Source organism: Callospermophilus lateralis, chromosome 3 (assembly GCF_048772815.1).
Source record: "Callospermophilus lateralis isolate mCalLat2 chromosome 3, mCalLat2.hap1, whole genome shotgun sequence".
NCBI classification, from domain to species: Eukaryota; Metazoa; Chordata; class Mammalia; order Rodentia; family Sciuridae; genus Callospermophilus; species Callospermophilus lateralis.
Genome location: NC_135307.1, coordinates 160,647,771 through 160,673,609, shown reverse-complemented (window position 1 = coordinate 160,673,609; position 25,839 = coordinate 160,647,771). Strand labels below are relative to the sequence as shown.

The 25,839-nt window shown below is 33.0% G+C and overlaps 2 protein-coding genes across 2 annotated transcripts in view; one reads left to right on the top strand and one right to left on the bottom strand.

Annotated features, from left to right (window-relative positions):
* Macrod2 (mono-ADP ribosylhydrolase 2) overlaps positions 1-25,839 on the top strand; it is a 1,899,209-nt gene that overhangs the window by 309,341 nt on the left and 1,564,029 nt on the right. The window lies entirely within an intron of this gene.
* On the bottom strand, positions 2,094-5,861 carry Flrt3 (fibronectin leucine rich transmembrane protein 3). The gene is made up of 2 exons (XM_076848942.1): positions 5,784-5,861; positions 2,094-4,198 (listed from the first exon to the last, which is right to left on the bottom strand). The coding sequence occupies exon 2, from the start codon at positions 4,145-4,147 to the stop codon at positions 2,198-2,200; it is 1,950 nt and encodes a 649-aa protein (XP_076705057.1). The 5' UTR covers positions 4,148-4,198; positions 5,784-5,861; the 3' UTR covers positions 2,094-2,197.

The window sequence follows — 25,839 nt, the reverse complement described above, 5'->3', positions numbered from 1 at the left end:
CTCATGAAAGGTATACTAATTGGAATATAGTCAATGGAATGGTCCTAGAAAACAGCCATTCTCCATAACAGGAAGTCAAAAAAAAATTGTTGTGAAACACTGTTAGGATAGCAAATGAATAATGACTAAAATTTCACAGTTGAAGAGCTCTGTGTCAGCAGAATAGTAGAAGTAGCAACACCTTGCAAACCTCTTGGAACACATGGCAGACTTTTCTTAACCATAATAGTGGTAACGTATTTTGTAGAACATTGTACAGTTTTCACACACTTCATCCTATTTAATCCCCTCCTACAACTACTCTGTGATATGGGAGGAATTCCATTTACATGTGTGTAAACTAAGCCAAGAAAGGTAAACCATTTGTTTTTAAGTTCATACCTGCTAAGTGGTAGATATAATATTTCATATCTTTTGTAGCTGACTTAGATTTCCAGAAAGGCTATTTAAAAAAACACATTATTTTTTCACAGACCATCTTTAAAAAGCATCAGTCAGGACAATAGCAGTAATGCATACATTGTCCTGAATCAATTTCTGAAGTTTTCCATTTATAGAATATGTAAGTAAAATTTTAAAAAAAATGAATTTATACATGAAACACTCACTCTTTGAAGTAAAAATAATACACAACCTCAAGTTATTGCTATTTTTTTTTATTTGTAGCCAACTTTTATTTTTATGCCTAGAAAAATACATGGGGTGTTTAGGACTAATGTGCTGGCCAATTTGCTACTTTAGTGATAGTAACATAATCCCAAAAGCAAGCACAATTATTCTGTACTTTTTTCTTAAGTTTTATTCAGCAATAAGACCATAATTTTTCATATTTAAGTAAGTATGAAAAATTTGTTGAGTTTTAAAAGCTGAATACATGTAGCGTTGGATCAAGGCACATACAAGACTGGCCAAAGGGCGTACAATGCACTTTGGTTTTTCATTGAAAAAAAATCATGGCAACAAAAAATGATATGGTTTTTTAAACAAGTAATAGCTCACAATTCAGTAGGAAGCTAGAAAGAAATGTTACATTACAAGTTTATTATGTAATATCTGGAAAACTGTGACAGTAATGGGCAGTATTCTTGATCATTGTGAAAGTAAATTGGACATTTATGTACAGTGTTAAAACATTTCACATAGACCAGATCTAAATTTGATTTCTAGTGTTTATTTTTCTTTTAAATTCTCCCTTATTTAAAGTACTACTTTTTCTGGATTGCTGAGGGGAATCACTTATGGTTATGCTATCTTTTTAATATGCATAAAATTTCTCTTTGACATCTGTTACGATAAAAACATCATAAACACTAACAATTTTGTGTTTAGAATTCAATTTTCAAAAATTAGAATGGTACAGGCAAAACCAAAATGCAATTCTAGTATTTGTGTTTATTGCACTATATAAGACTAAGTTTTCATTTCTTTTAAGTATAGATTTCCCCCCTAACTTAGAAGCACATTTATATTATTGTTTTTGTGAAGTCCTTTATTCTTAAAGCTTTGTTGACAATGACTGTAACAGCAGACTTCACATTATTTTTATGCCAGTTGATATATTCAGTTCAGAAGATATGCTTAACTTAAGGATACTTAATTTGCCTAGAGTAAAAATGGAGATATGCAGCAAGTTTGATATTGCCCATTACTTCACATATTTTGATTTATTGACTACCACTGGGATAATACAAATTTAATAATTGAAACAGTATTTCATAACTATTTTGAGATTTAATTTTTCTCATTCAGCCAGTTTTTATTTTTACATTTTATTAATACCAAAGTGAAAAATGGCCTGTGCTTATACTACAAGGATCTCATGTGAATGCAGTCCTGATTGTTCAACACAGCAAGAAAATTCACTTTCACAGTCAACAAGTCATCTTACTCAGTAGAACACAAAGTAAATGGTTTATAACTTCAATATTTGCAAGGAAAATACAGTACAAATTACTAAAAAATACTAAAATATAGAATTGTGTTCAGGCATCTCCACTACTTCAATCGCAGCAGTAACCTGAAATTTGAAACTTTTAATAAAAAGTTCTTAAATATAAATTATATGGCAAATGTACAGTACATTGCTTTCTCAGTCTTATTTTTTTTTCCAGTGTTTTGCAGTAGAACAGGGTTCCTACCATCATCTCCCTTAGGTTTTAAAAACCCTGAAGCACAGTCTGCTGCAGGTCCTGCAGCATCATGAGTGTGAGTGATCTGAGTCTGGAATACCACTGTCTCTATAGCTTCGGTTGCTACTGCTTTCACTGTGATTGTTTTTGTACAGATTCATTCCATTAGGAGGAAATATGGTGTGTATTACAAACTCCTCCTTTGAAATGGGTTCATTGCTTATTGGTAACATCTGAAAAGAAGTCTCCCTGATTTCCAGGATAGAGTTGTCTTTCTTAGTGCCAGCTTCTGCATAGTCATCCTTTCTTCTCCTCCCTTTGCTGTAAGCACAGTTCCTTGAGAAGAGTGACCCATTTCTATGAACATACCAACATACTAGAGCAAGAAGGGCAATTGTCACCAGGGCCACGGCCCCACCAATGATGGCAGCCAAAGGTAAATTGGGGTTTTTGTAAGGTTCTTTCTCTTGCTCTCTATTGAGTGTGGTTGTAGGATTGTACATTCGAAGGGGTGCAGTTTCAGTCTCAATACAAACAGGAGTTTCATCAAATAAGTAGAGGTTACTGGTTTCCATGGGAACCATGCATACTCTATAGGGTGAGTCAGGCTCCAGGGCTGTTACCAAGTATTCATTGCGTTCCCCTGTTACGATTGTTTCTGTTATAGATCCAAATGCTGGGCTATGGCCCAGCTTAAGCCAGCTGAGTCTTAAAGCAGTCATAGGTAGAGCAAGTTTCCAGGAGATATGAATTGTGTCAGAGGTGACAGATTTCACAGTAATTATAATAGTTTTTCTTGAGGGACTCCCTGTAGTTCGTTGATCCTTAGTGAGCTTGGGGTTCTTAATATCCGGTTGTTTGGTCACGGGAGCTGGCCACTGTCCTTGAGCAGGATACACTGTGTTGGGTATTGCAGTGGTTATCTGAATCGTGCTTACAATCCCACTGTCTTTACAATCAAACAGCTCTGCATTGAGGTCCTTGATAGCCATTCCACGAACTTTCTCGGGAGCTTGGCACATGAGCCCACGCACATTGACCTTCACAGGTAGTGACTGTAACCAGTCACGTACCCATTTCATCTTGCACCCACAATACCAGGGATTGTTGCGAAGAATCAATTGGGTTATATTGTCCAAATCATCAAAGATACCCTGAGGTAAATTACTTAGGTTATTGTTGGACATATCAAGTCGGTACAGCTGCCTTAGGTAAGAAAAAGCATTTGGGGGCACCCGGTTGATGTGGTTATCTTGAAGGTAAAGCCTCCTTAGGTTTGTGCCTGGAAGGTTTACTGGTGCAGCAGTCAAGGAATTCCGTACCAGTGACAGTTCTGTTAAGTTAACTAGGTTGAAGAAAACTTTGTCACCTAAACCATGGTTGTTCAACAGATTTCCATCTAACACCAGTCGTTTTAGGCTAGTGAGACCTTGAAGAGATGGTGATGAAATAGTGGATATGCGGTTATCATCCAAGCGTAGTTCCTCTATAGTCCTGGGCAAACCCCAGGGAATTGTGCTAAGGTGATTGCGGGATAGGAAAAGCAGTCGGAGATAGTTACTGTCTCGGAATGCACCCTCTTCAATGCTAACAGCAGAAACAGAGTTATCATCTAAATGCAGTTCTTCCAGATACGGAATTTTTGAAAGTGAATCATAAGTGATGGTTCTTATGTTATTTTCTTGCAAATGTAACTCTTTTACGTACTTTGGGAGGTTGGTAGGAAATTCATCTAAACTGTTGTGGTATAGGTATATTCTTTCTACTTTCAGCAAGTTTTTCAAATCTGAAGGAATCCCAGCATTATTTATTTGGTTGTTCTGAAGGTAGAGAGTTGTAGCATCCTCTGGTATTCCTGTTGGAATGGATGTCAGAAAACGATCATTGCAGTAAATGAAACCCGCATCACAGCGGCACACAGATGGACAGGATTTAGCCATGACTGACAGAGGTGCCACTTGAAGAAACAGCCCAATTTTAGTCCCAATGAGGAAGAGGCTCCAGGCTGGGCTGATCATGGTCAGCAATGTTGAGGTCTTTACACAAAGATTTTCTGTTACTTCAGAGCCCTAAAATGGAGTAAGAAAAGAAAGAAAATCATCAGACTCCCATACTGAAGAGAGCCTTTAAAACAGAGATAACTAAAGCATTTGTGATCACTTTTAGTATTTTACTTGTTTAGACAAGGGCATATTAGGAGTTATTGGTTGCTAACAATGAACACAATCATATAATCAACCTCTTTACCTGAATATTTCTGGTATATAAGTTGAAAAGCATCATGTCCCAAATGTTGTGATCTTGAAATGTTAAATATAACTAGAGTTTTATTAAATAGTCTAAAGTATTTTAATGATATTTAATATTAATTTTACAACCAGTCACTAATCAAGCTAATCAAATGATTTCTTAATATTCATAATAATTGACATAGGAAATATAATTTATTATAAAGATGATAATTTCACTTTTCTTAAAAAACCAAATTTTTATTTCTACTTTCTTATTAAGTAAAAGACCACAGTTTGTACAAATGGGTAATAAAAACAAAGTCTATTCTTTTACTATTCAGGAATAGTTTCATGCATCTTTAGATTCTCAGTCTCATTAAAGCCAATCATTTGATTTGATTATTAATGGTATTTCTCTTTCTTGGATTATTAATAGTAAACCTTGCTTAAAAGCAAAAAGAATAAAAAAGTAATCTTTCATTTATTTACTTTTGGGAATTTTATAGCTAATATGTGCAGCTAATCTAAATGGAAAATTCTAATTCATGTTAAAGTATTCTTTTCTTTGGATTTGATTTTTTTTGTTTTATATTACATGGTTTAATGACTTTATCCACATTTTTACTTATTTTCTAGCCCCACAACATGTTTTCGCAATTCATTTATTTTTCTTCAAATTCTAACCTAGTACATGATTCAGCTTCCCCCATGGGTTGGTGATTTATAGATTTATACCGATCTATATTGTGTCATATAAACTTTTCTGCACTTTTAGATATTAATTAGCCTTTATAATTTTAGGCATGAAAATAAAACACTTAATATTTTTCCTACCTTATTTAACGATGTGAGTAAATTTTGCGTGGGTGAAAGTCCAAATGCACATATATTATTTTCCTGGTGAGGGGCTGGGACTTATAAACTCTTGTTTAGTCCTTGGAAATGTTCTTCACTGTGTATTCAAGAAATCCTATGCCGGACACACCTCCAGGTCATGCTCACTGTTGTCAATGAACACTCCAGCTGCCGTTCAGCACGGTGGGCAAGCTCATTAAAGTGGGGGCCAGAAACAATTCAGCTTCCTGTTACTATGTAGGACACATGGCTTCCTATATATATATATATATATATATTTTTTTTTTTTTTTTCTTTCTGATAGAGTTTCTGTGTGAAGGTTCCTTTTGTGTAGCTTAATTCCCTTAGTAGAACTTTCCCTCTTTGAAATTCTTATTGGCTCTTCTGTGCAATGTGGTCAGAGATAGTAACTTCAGATCCTCATGAAGAAAGCCATTCATGATGCTAGGGCCTGTATAGTAATAGGTTTTTATTTTTTTTTTCAGGCAGTTACCCCCTACCTTTATTCCCATCCAGGATTATCCAAGTATAAACTTTGTACAGTAGCTACATCCTGAGGTATGATTACCTGCTGTGAAATAGCTATTTTCAGCTTTTGCTTCTTGCTGCTTTCTCAGAATTTCTGGTGCAGTCACGTTATACAAGAACATGTATTCTCTTTTAAGAGGTAAGAAAACAATTCATATATTCTTCATGGAAAGAAAAAGAAGCATACTAAATTTTCTTTTATAGTTTTCTTCCTTAAAATATACTGGTATTGAGCATCTCCTGTGAAAGTAAAAGGTTTTAATGAACTATTAATAATGAACTTGAAAAAATTAGAGAAATTGCCTAGAAATTTAATTTCAATTCTTTCTTTAAGCAACACATCTTTAGTATAGTAGCTGATGGAAAGGGATTTATTGAGTGCTTTGTTTTTATGCTTCCCAGTTTGCTATATAAATAAAGTAGGAGATAATATAACATTGTCAGCCAACAGGTAGTCTCTACCCTTAACTGATTCGTAGCATAAACCCCTTTCATGACTTTTTAGGATAATTTTCATAAGTTCACTTTAAGTCTTAGGCATAAAATGATAAAATGTTTAAAAAGAAAAGAACAAGTATATGTCAAAGAGGTGAGTAAATATTTAACAAAGACTTTTGACAGAAGTGCCATGGTAACTTTTTGAAACATTTGACCACAGTTTTAAGAAAGTTAATAATCTCCAATTTGAAAAGTTGAAAAGACTTTGCTTTAATGCTTTCGTTTTTATTTGCTTAGTTCCCTATTTTATTCTTTCTGCAGGAAGAATTCCCAGTTGCAGAAGGTGGACACCATCACCTTCCTCTTTAGGGGTGTGTCTGGGGGCTCCTTAGTGATTTTGAAATTCTAGGCCCTCAAGTGTTCTTGCCTAAAAGGTGGCATAAAAGTTCAAGTTAGTTTTTTAGGAAAATACTACTATAATTTTCTTTTCATACAGTGAACTTGGAAAATCTATATTTGGAATAGAAAGGACACCCATATAATGACCACCTAGAAAGCATATCAAAACCTGAGTGGGCATTTCTCTGTAGGCTAAACATGAACATACAAATTTCCACTAATGTACTTTTCATTTCTGAAAGAAGATTTGACTAAAGAGACCAGTGATTTTAATGATGATTGTTCTGCCATTAACTAATATGCATGAGGATTTTTAGGGCTAGGAATAGATTTGTAGTTCAGTATCAGTTATGCAGGGTCACCCACTCAGGTGCTTTCTCTACATATAGAGAACACTTGGGTATCATGGGAATATTTGACCTCAAGATTAAGGACTAAAGTAGCAATTTGCTTCTCTGCCAACTATTACCTAGTGTCCAACAAGGATGGCATCTGTTCCAGAATTTAAACTCTCTGCTAAATATGTATGTTAAATAATGTCATAATTTTGTGATTCTGGTTCTTTTGAAAATTCTGTGTCTTTCAGTCTACCACTTGATGCCAATGCCATCAGACTTAATTAACAGAAGAAAAGTTGAAAAAAATTGCATATAATTTATTAGAGCAACTTGAAATGAAAATGGCAATAGATAGATAAAGAAGTCGCTAGTGAATATTGCAAATTGTACACAGAGAAAAATTTTAAATGATTTATTGTTTAATGTGAGAGTTTTGCTCATTATTGTGGAATTATCTTGTAAACTCTTGCTTTCTGTTTGTGAAAATAGAAAACCAAGCTATTGAAATTATAATTACAAGTTATTTTTAAGATCTTTTGCTTTAAATATTTTCTAAGCTGGAAAATTAATCAGCATATAAAATAATGTGGTTAATTTAAATTTAGAAACAAATACTGTAATGTAATTGCATTAGAAACTAATTAAAATTATTATAAAGACAACAAGTGAGAACTTGTTTAAAATCACTAATAGTCAAACATTTCTTATATTCAGGAACACTGATAAGGCAAGACATAATCTAAAGTGTAGGTGAATCAGCTGAATGGGAATTTAAAATCTTTGACTGTCCCCAGTCATGGCAGATCACAACATATCCAAAGTGATGATCATAATAATGAACAGAGATGAAGCATCTCCATTTTAATTTTATATCTGGTTTTACAAAACCAGGCTCTAAGAATATGTATTGTTTTTCACATTTGTAACCCAAAGAGAGAAAGATATATAAAAACTAAGTTGGTGTGAAAAGAAGAAAGATTAATTTGTTTATTTTACCTGTTTTACATTTGTGAACCGGCTTCCACTGCTGTTTGATATGCAAACTCACATTTTCCATTCATACAATAGTAGTAATAATGTAGGATTAACAGAAAAACTAAATCTCATTAAGTTCGTGGAAAATGTCCTTTCCAAATTGCATTAAAACATAAAACAGATTTCTTAGGAAAGAATTCTCTTTCACAAATGAAGATTCTGTTTATAGCTTCTCTCACTTGCTCATATTCTCTTCAGTTAGACTCAAAACAGTTCAATTTATGTTTGACTGAATTTTTTAATCATCTACCCCTTTATATTTGAAAATATAGTGCCAGAGTGGTTTTTTTTGGTATATTAAAAACTATAATGAATATCTCTCTATCAAAAGAAAGCAATCTGACACAAATATTTCAACTTCCTCCTTTCTGAGCTGGATCTCCATATCCACAGACATTGTAGTTGAATGTGAATGATGAAAAGAAAATGACCCCCATCGGCATGGACACTGTGGCCAGGTTTCCACAACATCGACTTCAGAGCTTTTCTGTCTGCATAGGCTTGAAAGAAGCCATTACTTCTGAACAAAAAGCAATCGATCTTTTAGAAAAATATTGTTAATGGGATAACTTGGTGGAAAAATGTAAGTGGAGCCTGGTTACTTAAAAGAATGTTTTAAAATTATTTTAATGGAATCATTTAAGTATATAGCACTTAAAACTAGCAAAAAGAAGAAACCACATAATCAACTTACTGGTGAATCAAAACTTTAATAGGGATCCTTCTATTCAGTGTCTTTTAAAAAATTGCAGAGGCAATTGTTTTTTTGCATTTATAATGTAATCATCAAGTCTAAAAAGTTTCCCTCTAGTTTATTTTCAGAATACACCTAAGAAAACATTCAAATAGACGAGGATTCTATCATCTTGAAATATTTTAGGAAAACTAATAGAAATTAAGGAGTCGTATCTGAAAAGTGATATTGAAATAAAATCAAGAACTTGAGGCAATCTGCATATTTACATGATTTCTTTTCTGCTAGTACAATATTTTTGATATGGAAATATTTGAGAGAAAGAAGGTATTTCCCATGTTTTGAGAATATAACTTATACTAAAATGAAGATAGATGATGATAGTGCTAACTTCCTAAATCCTTTATTTGGTACCTTCTGTTTAAGTAGATTTTGATTTGACTTGTTTGATTATTAATCATTTTTGTTTAACAATCTTAGGACCAAGTATAAGGTTTTGAATTTTTGGTTTCTTTTTATTGGAACTTTAAAAATATTCAATCAGAAAACAGCATGTAGAACTTTTAATCCAGAATAATTGCATTATTATTTGGAATAAAATCTTGATATTGAAGAAAACCCATGCTTAATTTATCCAAGTTTGTGAATATTTCTAGGTAAATTAGAACTTATGGCAGTCATCATCTAGAGTATAAGGAAAATAATTGATTTATTAAGATTAAAATTTTTTCTAGAAAGCTAAAAAAAAAAATCAACAACCTGTGAACGCAACAACAAAAGGTATTTCAAATAAACTATGTATATGGTTAAACTGAAAAACTGGAGTATTTCAGGTTAGTTGATAGTGACAGCAAAATGCTTTCTAAGCAGCCTGCCTGGTGGTTAAATTTTCCACGATCATCAGATTTCAGGAAAGTTCCAATTCTTTTGTTTAATGCCAGGCAAGCAGAAGGACCTCTAACTCTCCTCTTGAGAGTCATGAAGTCATAGGGTTTGCTGAGAGGCAGAGAAGCAAGTATTGCTTTTTTATACTTGGCTTTATCCACACTATTTTCTAGCCTGAAGAAGGTTTTGTTTTGTTTATGGAAAATAGGGGCTAAAAGTTCCAAAGCAAAGGATTTTTACTTTCTCCTTTCATGTTACTGGTTCTTTTCCCCAATGAGTTTGTGATGAATGAATGTAATTCTGCTTCATTTATTTTGGCTTGTAAAGTTAAATCAAGCATCCTTAAAACAAAAAGGCAAACTGAGATGTTATCTTTCATCATAGTGAATGTTCTCCTTTTATGATATTAAAGCCAGACTTAATGAATTAAAGAACCACAACTTGTAAGAATGAATAAGATGTTAATATAGCGGGTGGTGAAGATAAGTGGTAGAGAGCTTGGAACAGGGACATGCTTTAAGTTTGTGCTGACTTTTGAGCAAGTGTAATTAAAAGGGTGCTTACTTTTGTTAAACCACAAACTTTTTTTTTTTTTTTTTTTATCGCAATTCCTCTTCCAGGAATTGTGTGAACACTATTTGGCTTTAAATTTCTAATATTTAAATTTCCATACACTAGTTCAGCAAATATTTATTTAAATCAACCTGTGGCAAGCACTGTGCTAGTGGGTGAGAACATCTAAAATCATAAAATACATTTTTTCATATCCAAGTAGGAATAGCATATTATTGATTTAAACCAGATGAAGAAAAAGAAAATTAACAACACATAAGTTGATCAATCTACATACAGTCCAGTGGCACACATTAAAAATGGTGTTTAAGCAAATGTGGTCTGTGGGTTTTCTCTCCAAAGTTACCAAGGTAACTTTTGCACATGTAAAGTGAAAGAATAAAGAACAAAAGCTGTCATTGTCCCATCAAGTGAGAGCAATTTCTCCCTCCTTTCCTTTAAACAGACTCATACCTGGAGAGAGCTTTTTTATATATTACTGACATTTGATTTGGGGCTAGGAAAGAGATTATGCAAGTGTAAACAAATTAAACTCTAGCTGTTGCTTAAATTATATTTTATTCCTTTGTACTTAAAATCTTTTCTCTGGATTTCTTGTTAATAGATAAAAACAAAATCCTGAAACATGCTCTCTTGTACAATATAAAATGGCTTTCAAAACTGTCTTTTAGTGTGACGTTTAACTAAATTTAGTAATGTTGATCTGCATTTCGAAAATGGAAAATGCTTTCTTAAATGTATATACCTATATCAGTTATTAAAAGGAAGATGTCTCTTTTGGAAGATATTTACTAATCATCTCTTTGTTGAAAATAGGTTTGTTGACTTTTAGTAAATTTTTGAAATGGTAGGATGTTAGAAGAAGACAACAAATATCCTTTTTTATGCTCTGAAGAGAAAATGCCATTTTGAGGATTAATATTGCTGAGAGATTTACTGTAGAGTTTTTGCCCGCTGGGGGGTAGTACACTACCAGAACACTGCTTTCAGAAGCGGCAAGTCAGATGTTGGCTGCTGCTGGCCAGTTTTTCTCTGGTTTAATTACAACAAAGCCTCCTGTTGAGAAGAACAGTGAAGGCCTCTGGGGCAAAAGGTGGGGGGCAGGAGGGAAGGAAAAAGGAGGAGAGAAGGAAGGGGAGAAATCAAGGCCTTTGAAAAATTTACAGAAGCTTATTTCCCTAGTTGACTTCATTTATGGTGCTCTTCATTTGAAGTGAGACCATTATTTATGATGCTTTTTAAATAAAATGGTATGAATAAGAGAATATAAAATGGGATTTATTCAAAATTTTAAAGTTAGCTCTGGATCTAACTATTAATCACATTCTTTGTTAAGTAGCCCACCCACCTTAAAAGGGGAGGAGAGTTGAGAATTGACTGAAATGGCAACTTTAGATCAAATATATTTTAAATGCCAGATTTAATTTAATATTGGCATGAGCATTGGCATAGCAAAACTAAAAAGCAAAAAAGAAGAAGCACTAATATAATATTAAGACAAGGCAAATTCACAGCTACTGATTTTTTTTTCTTTTTCTTTTTTGCTACTGATTTTTGTTGGGCTTAACATTGTTCAAAATAATGCAGAAAGAGGAGAAAGCCTTAGGAATTATGGACAAGAAGAGCACAGAAAAATCTCTCTGCACTGCATTGCATATTTAAAGCTGATAATTGTATTTTTCATCTGGAGAGACCCAGTGTTCATTAGGGTCTTATGTCCCTAGGCAGAAGATGCTGAGCATAATTGGAGTTTCTATTTGATTGGGCAATATAGTCTAGAGAAGAAACTGGGGTAAAGATAATTAATAGCTTGCTAACAAAGTCTGACAGCCACAAGATTTCAACCAAATTTATTTCACACTGCTTCATTTAGCTTTGAAAAAGTTTTGATAGAATTGGAGGCTCCTTAATTAACACTTGAAAGCAAAAGAAACATACCTTCTATTTTGCTGCCACATTTAGTTATGACAAATTTTCTTACTGTTTTTCTTCTTTTTGATAAAAACTTTATTTGCTGCCCAATTATATATTTCACAACTTTATGTTTAGGAAGTGTTTAATTAGGTCTTTTGAACATAACCATAATTGATTAAAAAAAGCAAAGGAGGGGTGTGTAGAGAAATGAAAAGCCCAATTAATAACTGATAGATGGTCTACTGGAATATAAAATTAATGAATTCATTATGTTTATTCATTCACTTTGCTGATCCTTGGACCTGATATATTTTGGCAGTGCTCTATTTAGGAAAACATTTAACTGTAATTTTCTTAGTTAAGTACATGCAATCACATTTTTTTAACCCTGTTTTAAAATTCAGGCTAATAAATACGTGTGTGTGTGTGTGTGTGTGTGTGTGTATCTGTGTGTCCAAGTACATATATGTTCGAAATTAAGTGACATAATGAATCTTCTAATTAAAATTTGATATTTTTATTAATATTTGTAGTATAGTAATAATAATATTATTGTGGTACTTTTAGGGGATTAATTTTTCTTTACTCATTTCCAAAGAGATGAGGATTAATCATCTGTCACTTTGAGCAGGCATAAGTGATTCTACCTGAAACCAGACAAACTCATTCTTTATGTTTATACTGGTCATGGCATTTTTATGTAGTTAGGGATAAATGAAAGGCATTGCTACAGCTGAAGCACTTTTCTATTGGCTTTATTCATGTTTTAAGCAAGTAAAATAACATTTTTAAAAGCAGATGTATTTCTTAAGAAAATTTTAAATAGTTGATTTTTAAAACTGTTGGAGAATTTGGCTCCATAATTGTAGAAAATCATTTTTTTTCTTTTTAATTTTAAATAAATTAATAAATACCCTACAAATGTTGGAAAAATATGGGCCTGTTGCACTTTTTACCTCTATGCAACCATTTTGTTTCAGACCTAATTCATTAAAAAAAAAAAAAAAAAAAAAAGATTGAGAAGATACTTTTTTGAAAGCATTGTATTATAGATGCATTTGTTCCAATGTAAGATTTTTTCCATTATGAGTTGCAAGTGAATGGATACTGTGCATATCCCACTCAATGAGGGCGCTACTCATTTACTCTTATCCCTTCTACCCTGAACTCATTGCATACATCAAAAGCATAGCTTCCAGGGTAGCTTTGTTAGTTTTTCTGAGTAGACTTAGCCAGTTACTATGCTAGTCACATACTACACTTGCCCAAGCAATGGATTTTGGCATTCTACTAGAGGGGGAATATGGTTTGGAAGAGAATCTCCCCCTCCTCTGAGTTGAATTCACTAGTTGAGATTTGCAACCCTGAAATGCTTGAAGGAGCTCTAGCAGGATAGCAGTGCAAGCTTTAAAATCTAGGTGTAGCTGTTAATCCTTTACAGAGGCACATAAGTCTCCAGGAGAAGCTCGGCTTGGCTCGCTGTGAGCAAGATGTATGCTTTTCATGTACTGCGTACTCATGGGCTGAGGGATTATCGATTTCCTTTCACAGTTGTGTAAACAGCAATTGGTGATCATACCACACATACAGTACACACCAAGTTAGCAAGACCTTTCAGTTTCCTATCTGTAAAAAATCCACCTTGTATTCTCTAATATTTAACATTTAACTTTCCAACTTGATGTTTTCCATAAAGCCTTTTTCAAATATCAGTTACTTGAGGTGGAAAGTAGCTATTTATTATTTTTCAAAAATGAAAGGTTTTAAGAAACTTCTTGCATTTGGTTATCTAGTCAAATTTTTCCTTGCTGGCTTGCACGCACATATATTGCTTTTACTGGTGACAGAGCAAACATCCCTGTTTGGATTCCTCATGGCACTAAGTCGTTTCTTTCTAGGGAGTAAAACCAAGCAAACTTTCTGGGACAATCATAAGAAAAAACACGGAAAACACTTACCAGGAAGATGAGAAAAAGCAATCTTATGTACACGTCTGCTGTAGCTGTAATTCCATTGACTGTGAATTGGAGTAATAATCCTCCCTCGTCTCCCAAACACAGCGTCCAGTCCACACAAAGCCAACGGCAGCTGCAGCCTAAGCTTGCCCTGCTTCACATCACCCCTGCGCTGAGTGAGCCAGGGAGAGCATTCCAGTTTACTGCACACAGCCCACCTCCAAGTCTGAAGTTTAAAGCTTCACCTCGCAGTGGTTGAAGAAGGGGGTGATGTCATAGATGGGCAGGACTTAGCCACGCTCTTGTTCAGTGAGGTAACTGGATAATCAGACATATGAGCTTTGCAAACGCTAGAGGGGGTGAGAGAAGCCGAAATGAGGTGCTCAGCCTGCCAATGCAAGAATGCCATTTGGTTTGTAGGCAGCCTTTGGAATCTCAACATTTTCTAAAGTTTACTACTACAAGGCAGTGGTAGCATACTTAGAAAAAATCCAAGTGTGTTAGAAGGATATTTATAAGATTACAATGAAAAACCCCACAAATTTCTGTTTATTTTAAGCCATCTGTATTGAAAAAAAGTTAACAAAATTAAGTTTTTATTTTTCACTAGTTGCAAACATATTATAACTGTGGAAGATACAGGCCAGTAACCCCAACTAAATATTTATTCTCAAATAAGTAGAAAGCTTATTCAATAACCAATTTATTTAAGGGAAAGGGGATAGGAATGCCAATTTTTTTTTTTAAATGAAAGTTTATAGTCTGTTTTTTTGGAGGTAAAGAAGAAGTTATTGTTCTACACGTTTTAAAAACAATGAAAGTTTGTCTGCCTTACTGAGAACTTAGTTGATATTAGGTAATTTATATTTAAGAACCTCCCCTAAATACAAAGCTTAACAAGGATTAAATAGAATATTTTCCTTTCTGATATATTTCTGCTGTTCTGAGCATGGGTTCAGATATAAACGTATTTAAAAAAAAATCTTTCAGGAGTGATTTTTCCTGGTTTAATTATTTTATTTTAATTTAGGTACATGAGTAAACACGGGACAATTATAAGACATGGAGTTTATAAATTTCTGTGCCTACTTAGCAAAATTATAGACTTTAATGTTCAATTATAGTTTTATAGACTGTTTTCTGTTATTTGGTCAACAGTTGCTTTCAACTTGTATTCCACCAAGTTAGTGCATTTTACTTTACTGTTGATGAGAAGATTTTGCTTTATATTTATCTAGAAGGCAATTTCCTTTAATTTTTTTATTTGCTTTATTCTTAGAGATCCATGAGCTTATTCTTTCTCTCTCTCACTTTGGCAATAGTGGGTATTGAACCCAGGACCTTGCACATCCTTTGTGCTTTCTTAAATTCTTCAGAATGTTTCAGGAGGTCAGCTAGCTATCTTTCACACACACACACACACACACACACACACACACACACACAATCATGGTCTCTTAATTACCTTCATTTAGTTTATTTATATGCTTGTTTGATAGCTGTTTCACATTATGTGTTCTCCTCCAAGAATGGAGGATATCAAAGTAGAAGGTGAATCCTTGATGAGAGATGTACTGACCCCTATTGTTCTATGATTGCACTTTTGCAGTCCTCCCAGGACAGACCCACTAAATCCAGGAGTTTTAGAATTCTAATGTCTATTGAAAAGCCAATTTCTTAAAACTGTTAAGTAGTACAATTTAAACTGAGATGCAGCTGCTGAATTTTTGGAGAAAGGGAGGTGGGACTAACAGTTAATCTCTTAAGAAAGGGTGGATTCTTTTCTGTTACTGCAAAACAAACACATGGATTAAATTATTTTATAAAATATTTCTTTCTAGAAGCCATTTTCAAATGGGAGTTAGTTCTATTTTTAAAGGAAATTTTTGCCTGACCAAATTCCTCTGGGTTTATATTCATATTTAATCAGTTTTTCTTTTTTTCTCCATTCAGGCAGGCCTTCAACAGAAAAGAAGAATAAATGGGCCATTTGGGTTAAAGGTATTTAAAAGAAAATGTACTGGCCTAGGAGTTAGGACCTCTGAAGGTTCCATTCCCCAGGCTGCCATTTGTTATATGACTTCAAATACCCGCTGTGGCCTTTGGTTTCTTCACATAGGAAATAAAAACAGCAAGAATTTATTAAATGCCAATTATGGATTGTTACTTTTTTTTTTTTTTTTTTTTGCCTTTTAAGCTGAGGATTAAAATGTAGAAGGGAAGGTGTTGTGAAAAATGTGATCTATACTATACTACTTTGGAGAAAAACTATTCTTTAAGAGAGCCTTGGTTATCTTACCATCTCCAAAATTATATATTCTTGATGGTTCCATTTTTCTTGTCACTTCTTGCTTTGATCAGCCACCTGAAATTCTGCCAGATGGAAGTGAATTCATATGGTATGTGCCCATTTTGAAATAGTATGTATCACCTTTAGAAAGGGTAAGAGTACAGGGAGTTACTTCAGATTGTTTTTCTACTATGTTTCCTAAAAGAGATTAATTACCGTAGAGGATGAATGTCCTGGTTGAAGGGGAAGGGAGGCTGACAAGCATGATGCCATTTAGGCTGTGATAGGAAGGAAGGGAATGGATTGTCATAGCAGGAAGAACTCAGCTGAGTGTGCAGAAACCAGTGTAGTATAAAGTTTAAGTACATGGACTTCAGAATCCTGTATACCCAGGTTCTTTCTTGGCTTTGCCACATGACTATAGACAAATTATTTAATGTCTTTGAGTTTATTAGTTCAGTGTCTCAAACTAAGTACCCAATAAAATGGTAGCTACCATTATTAAGATTGGAGCATCTGAACATCTGGGAAAAAAGGACTTTATGAAGTGGGAGAAAAAAGTGCACAAAGATAGGAGAGGGCCAATAATAAATTTCTCATTTTTCAAATTTCCCTTTGTTCTTGTGTTTATAGTTCTTCAGACAAGAAATGAAAGTGAGATGGAGGAAAAGGAAATTTTTCTTATTGATTTTTTTTCTATTGTCCTCATGCATCTCATGACCTCATGTTCCCAGAACTTAAAACTTAGTTGAGTTCTAGTAGGTATTTGGGGTTGAAAAAGTATTTGTTGTTATTTTTCATTTTCTTATGTTTTGTAGGGTAACCTGGGAATCTAACATTGTACATAAGAAAATGCATTTCAGATTGGAAACCGACTTAGAAATGAACTCCAAAATTATCCCAGTTTTTATACCTTAAAAATATTGAAACTTATCATATCAAAGTATTTTTTTTCTCTGTTTGAGAAGATTTGAGATGTTCCCTGGTGGAGAACTTGGCAGATTGGATTTGAAATTAGGTTTTTCAAGCTTGGCTACTAACTTGTATATCTAGACAAAAAATGAACAACAACCCCTACCCTGCCCCCCACCAAATCTCTTTTAGTTACTAACTCCCAGGTGAAAATCATTGTGATGTAATTATTTCAGAGAACAATTTAATCTGGGGTCTTCCAACTTGTCTATACTTAAGCTACCTAATTCATTCATTCATTCATCATACACATATTCATGACTACTCCTGTAAAAGATTAGGTGATCCCTAAACCAACCCCAAATAGAAATAGTTTTGATTATTTTCATTTCCTTCACTATTATTTATGAAAATAAAATCTTAAAAGATGTTAAAAAAAGAAAACAGTTCTGTTTTTTTAATTATTAAAGGTCTGAGACTATTATCAGTTAAGAATTTTTTGGAGGCAAGTGATTGAAAGGCCAAGCCTTATTGCCAAATCAACAATTAGAATTGATAGGCTCATGTAACTGAGAAGTTCAAATGTATGGTATGGCTTCAGATAAAACTTGATAGAGTGGCTTAAAATATGTCAACAAGAGTACACTTTTTCTGACTTTCTGTTCTGCCTTTTTCATTGTGGGCAGATTTGTCAAGCTATGTATAATGGAGACTTGGCCCTTCCTGCCTTTCCTCTTAAGTTGCACATATCACTTTCATATCATATAGCTTAGAGGGAGGAGAGGTCTCCTCCAGAAGCTCTTGTATGGAGCCCTGAGGTTCACACTTAGTTTAAACTTTATCACATGCTCATTCCCAAACCTATTTTATGAGAATATAGAGATATGCTGGTGAGCTTAAGCCACTATAGGATCTGTAGATAAGGTCAATCTTACTCAAACAGGTAGCTGAGAATGGAGAAGGCATGGCCCAAAGGAAAATGGTGTATTGTTAGTTTGAAAAGGAAGGAATGAGTGTTGGAGCTTAGTTCATTTTCAGAGGATTTGGCATGCTGAAACTTGGGCATGTTTTATAAATTTTTGAAGTTGAAGCTACTCTTTTTCTCTTCTTTCTTTCATTTTTAAAAAAGTTACAGTTTCTGTTAAAATTGCCAAAACATATTTTAAAGATTTTCTATTTGTAGACCCTCTCAAGTCTAGTCCAGTGTATTTTTTTTTTTTTTCCCTGTCAACAGGTAGTGATATGTGTCAGGACACATCAGTACTACATCTCAGCATGCGCCTGTGCAATGGTAATAAAATATAGAGAGTGCACATTCAGCTATCTGGAATTCTGTGAAGTCAAGCCAGATGCTTAATGCACTAGTTAGAAACTGTACCACTTCTTTCTGAACAATTCCAAAGGGTATTGGAGAAATAATTAGATTTTAGCAGGTCACAGATGCCTTAGAATACTAAAAAGTTTTAAAAATGCTATATTGAACTATTCTACTGTTCTGGTATTTGCCTTTTATTAGTCAACACTTAAAATGTACCTAAAACAATCACATATCCCTTTTAACTTTATTTCCAAAACATACTGCACTGGAGTGGGATCTGTCATTATAGAACTTGAAACAGAAATCAAAGCAAAATCAGATTGGTTATTTCCCTGTGTGCCTGCTCATACTCTGTTATGCCCTTTCTTTTCCCTTGTGCCCAAGTTAGACTATTGCACATCAGGGATTGGGAGAAAGGTGATTTTAAAATAATAATAAAATAAAACCTGGAAAATTAAAAAAAAAAAAAAAAAAAAAAAAAGCACTCCTTGCTCTCCTAGAAGAGAAAGGAGAAATTGTAATTCGGAAGAGGTTAGTACACAGTTCTAAGTAAGGCGGGGGGCGGGGGCAGCTGGCTAGTGAAAAACTGGAAGCCTGATGATCCCTACTTTCTTCACTCATTGGGCATCCATTATGTGGCCATGCATATGGAACAATGTACAAAACCAATTGATCTAGGCTGTGATCTTGCCTGGTTCTCATTCCCTGATTCCCTCTCATTCTTTCTTTTTCATTTTAAAATGCTAAGAAAAACAACAACAAAATAAAACAACAACCACGATAACAAATCACACACAAAAAATACTTTGAAATGGTAAAATGGATCTTCATAAAATAGAGACTTGGGGCAAGAAGAATGAGTCAATCATCTCTGTATTACTTTCCATTTAGCCCTAGGAAAAGAGCTTCAGCTCTCTGGGTCTCAATTCTCTTATTATGGAGACAGGGATATAGAACTCAACTAGTTTTGCTATTAGGGACTTCAAATAAAGTGATAGGAGGTCACTACCAAATCTTAGAAAGCACATACCAAGATAGAGCTAAAACTGTGGATAGATGCTTTTCATCTTCTTAGTGATGAGTGGAGCCAGATTCAGTTCAAAAGAAACAATCCACTTATGTTAAACTGAGCTGTGTGCTTTGACAATTTATCTTTGGGAAGGAAACAATTTGAGAAATGCTTCTGCTTATTGTTGTGGATGTTGAGATAACAGTCACTAAGCCTGGTTCTGAGATTTAATTACAAATTAAAGGAAATAGCCCTTATCTTTGGCAATGATTAGTATAAAACTTAGCTTTGCTGGAATGGTTAACAGTTAACAAGAGCAGATCCATGAATGTCTGATTGTTGAGATGTGTATTTACTATATATCATAAAAGTGGGTTTCTCAGAGACCATATGTGATCCTTTCTTTATAGCCAGCTACTGTAACTAGTCAGGACCAAAGATGTCATCACAAACCATCTTTGTGCCACCATTTATGGAGTAAGGATGCTAATTTTAAGAACACAAATATATTTTCTGAGAAGAAAATTTGCTGAAATTTTCAGATTTTTTTTTTTCTCTTGAAAACGAGCTCTCTCTATAGTTCTCTTGTATTTGAGATTACCTTTTTTTTAAGAGATCGAGATTTCCTTGCAGTCAGGATTACTTAGGTTACATAAATGTGTTTAATGTTGAAAGAGATATGCTTAAAGTAGAATCAGAGACTGTTTTCTATTATATTTATTTATAAATGACTATGAAAACTGTCTCTCACTGGCACTGTCTAGGTGAAGCAGATTTACTACAACAGTGGGTTTTTCCAACCCTCAGGAACTGGTATGAATTAATTATTTGCAAGATTTTAAAAAGATAAGGTATTCAGTTGATTAGATTTGAAATAAGTCAGTGTTTTACAATGACAACTATTCGAAGTAAAAATAAGCTTAAAATTAAGTCATATTTACTACTGGGAATTTTTCTGTAAAATATAAATGTGTTGAAGTTTTCTGAGCATAATTTATGCCAAATATCAATTAGACTTGCTTAGTTCATTTTCTACTTTATTAACCTTGAATTTGCCAAATTTAAAAACATGACATAATTTTTTCTTTGGTTTTTATTTCTTTTGTTTGATATTTAAAATGTTTTAGTGCTACAAAATCACAAATACTTTATTAGGTTTCATATCTGTTTAAAAATTAGATCCAGTCTTAAGAAGTTTCACCACATAAAAATAAATAAGTAATAATAAAGGTATTGTGTCGATCTACAACCAAAAAATTTTTAAAATATTTTAATACCTTCATTTTATTTATTTATTTTTATATGGTGCTGAAGATTGAACCCAGTGCCTCACATGTGCCATGAAAGCAAGTGCTCTATCACTGAGCCACAACCCCAGCCCCCTCCCCAATTTTTTTTAAAAAGTTGTTTAAAAAAGAGTAGATTAGAAAATTAATAATTTTTAAAAAGTTTAATCAATTTAAAGTTATTAATTTTCATTTGGGTAAAATCTAGGGACTCTGACAATTTTTTAATTTTTATGTTTACATAGAAGCAACACTCAACTATTTGAGTTACTTCTGATGCAGTTTTTCTTTGTTTTATTCAGTGGCCCAGGAAATAGACTTTTTCTTTCAAAGTGGCTACTTGTAAATCTGTCTTCTTCCCCAAGTCAAGTCAGAAATATGCTTATCAGATCATATCTTATTGACAAAGAACAAAGCTTGTTGGCTCACCAAAGAGTAGGAAAGGACATATAAAATATAAATGTCATAGGTTTGATGCCAAAAATCCTAATTTTTAAATATTTGCTTGTTTTGTTTTATTTAGAGTTTTAAGTTCAGTAAAATATTACTTAATAACTTTGCCCATATTTTATATATTGCAAGTAAAATTGTTACTGTTCTTATTATTTTTGTCATTCTAGATATTATTTGTTCCTTATAAGCAAATCTTACTATCTTATATTTGAGAGAAGTTAGAGAAAATGATGATGGGTCTTATTTGCTTCCAATAAAATTTTCTAACAGAAAGTAGAAATAAACTTCTTATATAAAATAAAGTAGCTCTCTGTTAGAAAGTAGAAATATATTACTATAAATATGAAGTACTTATAAGGAAATTTTAAATCGTGTTTCTCTTCTATGATAATAGAGAACATATGATTTTAGGAAGTTAATAGAGTAATTACCTGGTGAAAATCAGACTTGTATTTTATTGATATTTGAATTTTAAAGTATTCTAGTTTTATCACAAGACATAATAATCTCAAATATATTTGGGAAATAAAATGTTGGTCAATCAGGATCCAGGGTAGTAGCAAAAATATAATCACAGGATATGTGTCTAAGGGACAATCTCTATAAGGCAAGGACTCCTGTCTTAGGAGGGTTAAAGCTAAAAGTTACTAAAAGAGCCAGAATTAAGCCATGGCTGTTAAAGGGGGTTGTGTGCATGAGGGCACACGTCAAAGCCAAATCACCTGCACATCCATTAGTAATATGGAGCAGCTTTCGGAGGCTTCTGGTTTGTGTCCAAATTAAAATCTAGTCTAACATTGCAGAGTAAGTAGAGACTTAAGGATCTTCCAAAAAGAACAAGTGCATAGGTTTTAGAACATGGAATGAAAATGCTATGATATTGAAGGTTCATAGTAATTTGTATCAGAAAGTACATGAAAGAAAACATTAAGAAGGAAGTTATACTGATTTCAGATGTGTTATTTATCAAATAATGTGTATGTATATATTAGAATATTTGTATATGTATATATTAGAATTCTGGTATATATATAGTCCATATATGTACGTAGTATATATATATAGAGAGATAGATATAGAAACAGTTTATTTGCAAATATATTTCTGTTTGCATTTGGCTTCTTCTGAACCTCATCCCTTCCTTTGACTTGTGCTTTTTAACAATACCCTTTATTAGTGGACTAACAAACAAATGACTTTCTTTACTCATCAGTTAAGAAAAACCAACTGTCTAATTAGTCTCAATGATTGATTTTTAGTGGAGTGTAGCCTAATTGTATTTTTCCTTCAATATCCCTAATATGAGATGCTTACAAATTCATTAAAATAAATAACTATTGTTTCAAAAGAGGAAACACAATGACTTGGAAGGCTAATTATGCTAGTAAGAGCCATATATGCATTTTGTGCTATAAGAAATGAATTCACTACTTGTATTTATTTTCATTAGATTTGTTGCAGTCAACTCGGCATTCACTTTTTGGTTAATCAGAGCCATTAAATGATGGTATTGCCTAAAATTTCATATGTGTAATAGAAAGTTAGAGAATTACAACCATAATAAGAAGGAAATAAAAAGAATCTGAATTCTCTCCATCCAGTGTCAAACACTGCTTGGTTTAAAGTCTTTCAGATTTTTATAACTTATTCATATATACCAAATACTTTCTTACAATTTAGGAAAATAGTGTACTTGATTTTTAAATTTTTTTTACTGAAGAAAATTGTGAAATTGTGTTCATGTTATCAAGTATACTTGCATGTCATCTGTTGATAAAATGTTTCCAGCTAATTCTTTGTGCTCAGTGAAGTAGGTTTATTAACATTACTCGTTAGAGGTAAAATTAATGGTTCATAAGAGCTGACACTCTTTTAATGAATTTATGATAATTATGAGATTGCCCTCAAGAGAGGTACCCTCCCAAACCCGCACCCTCAGCAGGACTGGGTGGCATTAATCTTTAATAAGAGATTAGATTGAATCTTAATATTGACTTAATTTGTGCATATAGAAGGAAAACATTTTCTCTTTTTCTTTTTTTTTGTGAAGGAGACATTCTTTTCCTTTCTTTCCTCATCACCTCTTTTTTGGGTAATTTATTTTCTGTGTCACCCGCTTTGTGGACATTTTAAACAAGGAAGTATAGAGAATAAATAACAACAATAAATTAACAAAGGTTAACATTTAATTATTTTTCTTTTAGATTCTTAATTAAAAACAGTATATAATAATATAAACAGTTGAAATATCCTTAGTTCCTTTTCTTATTCGCTTACCTCTTTTCTTCCCCAGAGGCATCAACTGTCATGAATTTGGCTATATATTTCCAGTCTATGTTTCATGTTCATTTAATTAAAATTAGGGTCAGCAATGACCCTTTAAAAACTCAAAATGAGATATTTAAACAACATAGAAATTGTTGTCTCATTTGTACAAAAATCCAAATAAGTAGTGCAGGGTGGTTATTACTCCCCTACAGTGATATAGGCTTCTAGCCCATTGCTTTATAATGGGTGATCTTGATCTCGTAATTCAAAATATTGATATCCTTATTCCAGAAAGAATAAAGAAAGGAATTATTAATATTAGTACTTACTAATAATTAATTAATAATAATCACTTTGATGATAATTAAATTATTCTTCAATTCACTGAAGAACTGCATTCAGCTGCCCTATACAAAGAAGACTGTAAGGAACATCTTTCATTCATCTTCTATTCTCCATGTGGGAGGCTTTCTCTGGTTTATACACATAGAAGTAGATTTTCTGGGTTTTGGGATATGAATATTTCTTTATCTCTATTGCTAAACTCTTCTTTTTTCTCTGTCAGGGTACTTTCAGCTGCAAGTAATGGACAGTAGAATTCATAGTATCTTAAATAAAGAATTTATTAGCACATATAAGAAGTCCAGGGGTTTGGCTGCCTTATACTTGAATAATTTATTGACTCAATGGCACGCTTTCTTCATGGAAAAGCAGTTCCTCACCATGAATCACACAGAGACTGAAGAACAGTAGCCTGGGGCATGCATGGTGTCTGTCTTTTTTGAAGAGCAGGAAAACTTTTCCTAGATATTTCTCCCATTTGATTTTCCTACATATTTTATTGGCTAAAATTAAAGCATATGTTCATGCCTAAATTGTTTGCTTACAAAGTTTGACAAAACCATGATGACTAGGGAACACAGCTAGTTTTCCTTGAAGAATGTGATCACCAGGAGGAAGGAGATAGCTGAACCACATATGCCTTTAGAAAGGAAGAAAGGGAAAGTGGATGGCAATAGGCAATCAGCAGTGTCTGCCACATCTCCAAAGTGCTTGCCACATTCCCATCAGTAGTGTTTGAGTCCTTAATTGTCAGGATTTTTGTTTGTTTTTGCTACACTAATGAGATTGTGATGATATGCTTTTGTTTTCCTTACTATTTTTCTGCTCCTACTGGGTTGCACACCTTTTCAGATGTTTATAGGTTCTTTGCATTTTCTTGTCTTTGAAATGCCTTATTTATGTTCTTTGCCTTGTATTCTGCTGAGTTATTTGTGTTTTTCTTATTAATTTGTAAAAGCTCTTTATATATTCTGTATAATAATTACTGGCCTGTATATTTGTGCTGGCCTTGTCTTCTTCCAGTGAATGATTTGTGTTTTTATTTTTGTTTTAATAAAGAATGTTTCCATAACGTAAAGTTTTGTGTTTCTTGTGTCTTTCTTATTCATAGAAATATTTTTGATGCCAAAGTCAATACACATACCATCCTACAGTATTCTTTTGCTTACTGAATTTTAGGTGGATATCAACCTTTGTATGCCATATCCTAGCAGTTTTTAAAGCAATGTAAGGATTCTCTCATGGGACATAGGGCCTGTAAGATCAAAAGTATTTTTATAATGATATTAAGATGTTATTTGTCTATTCACTCTTAACTCTTTCAATATGTAAAGGTTTTCAGAGTGTAAATGACATGTGTTATTACCACATGCTGAATGACAAAGCAATAATGGGAACTAGTTGTCTAGTGCTAGGTCGGTCACAACATTGCAAGTATTTGTAGACACATAAAACAATGCTACTCTTCTGACTAAATTTTGTTTGTTTTGAAAAATATAGTTTTTCTTGCACAAAATATTATTAACATAAACATATATTGGGTTTTTCATTGTCTTTAAATGAATACATGAATATTTTTAAATTTTTTCAGTTTTAATTTCTAACATAGTAAGAGGGAGAAATATAACTCTATTTTTGAAGGCCTCAACAATTTTTAAGAGTATAAAGAGGTCCTGAGACCAAAATAATTCAGAATTGCTGCTGTATAGGAATAGTAATATTTAATTTATAAATTCATTTTCTTTAGCTGGGTGCTCAAAAATAAGAACATTTATTTCATTATTTTTGAGAAAATATGTTCCCATATATATTTATGTATTAGTGAAGTAGAATAAAAATAATGAACTCAAATTATATACTTTTCATTATCCATCTATCTTAGTCATCCATTGATCCAATGGATATTATAAAATAATGGAACTAACTTAAATTTTGATGTCAAATAAGATTAGATTTAGATTCTACTATGAAAACTCTGTAAATAAAG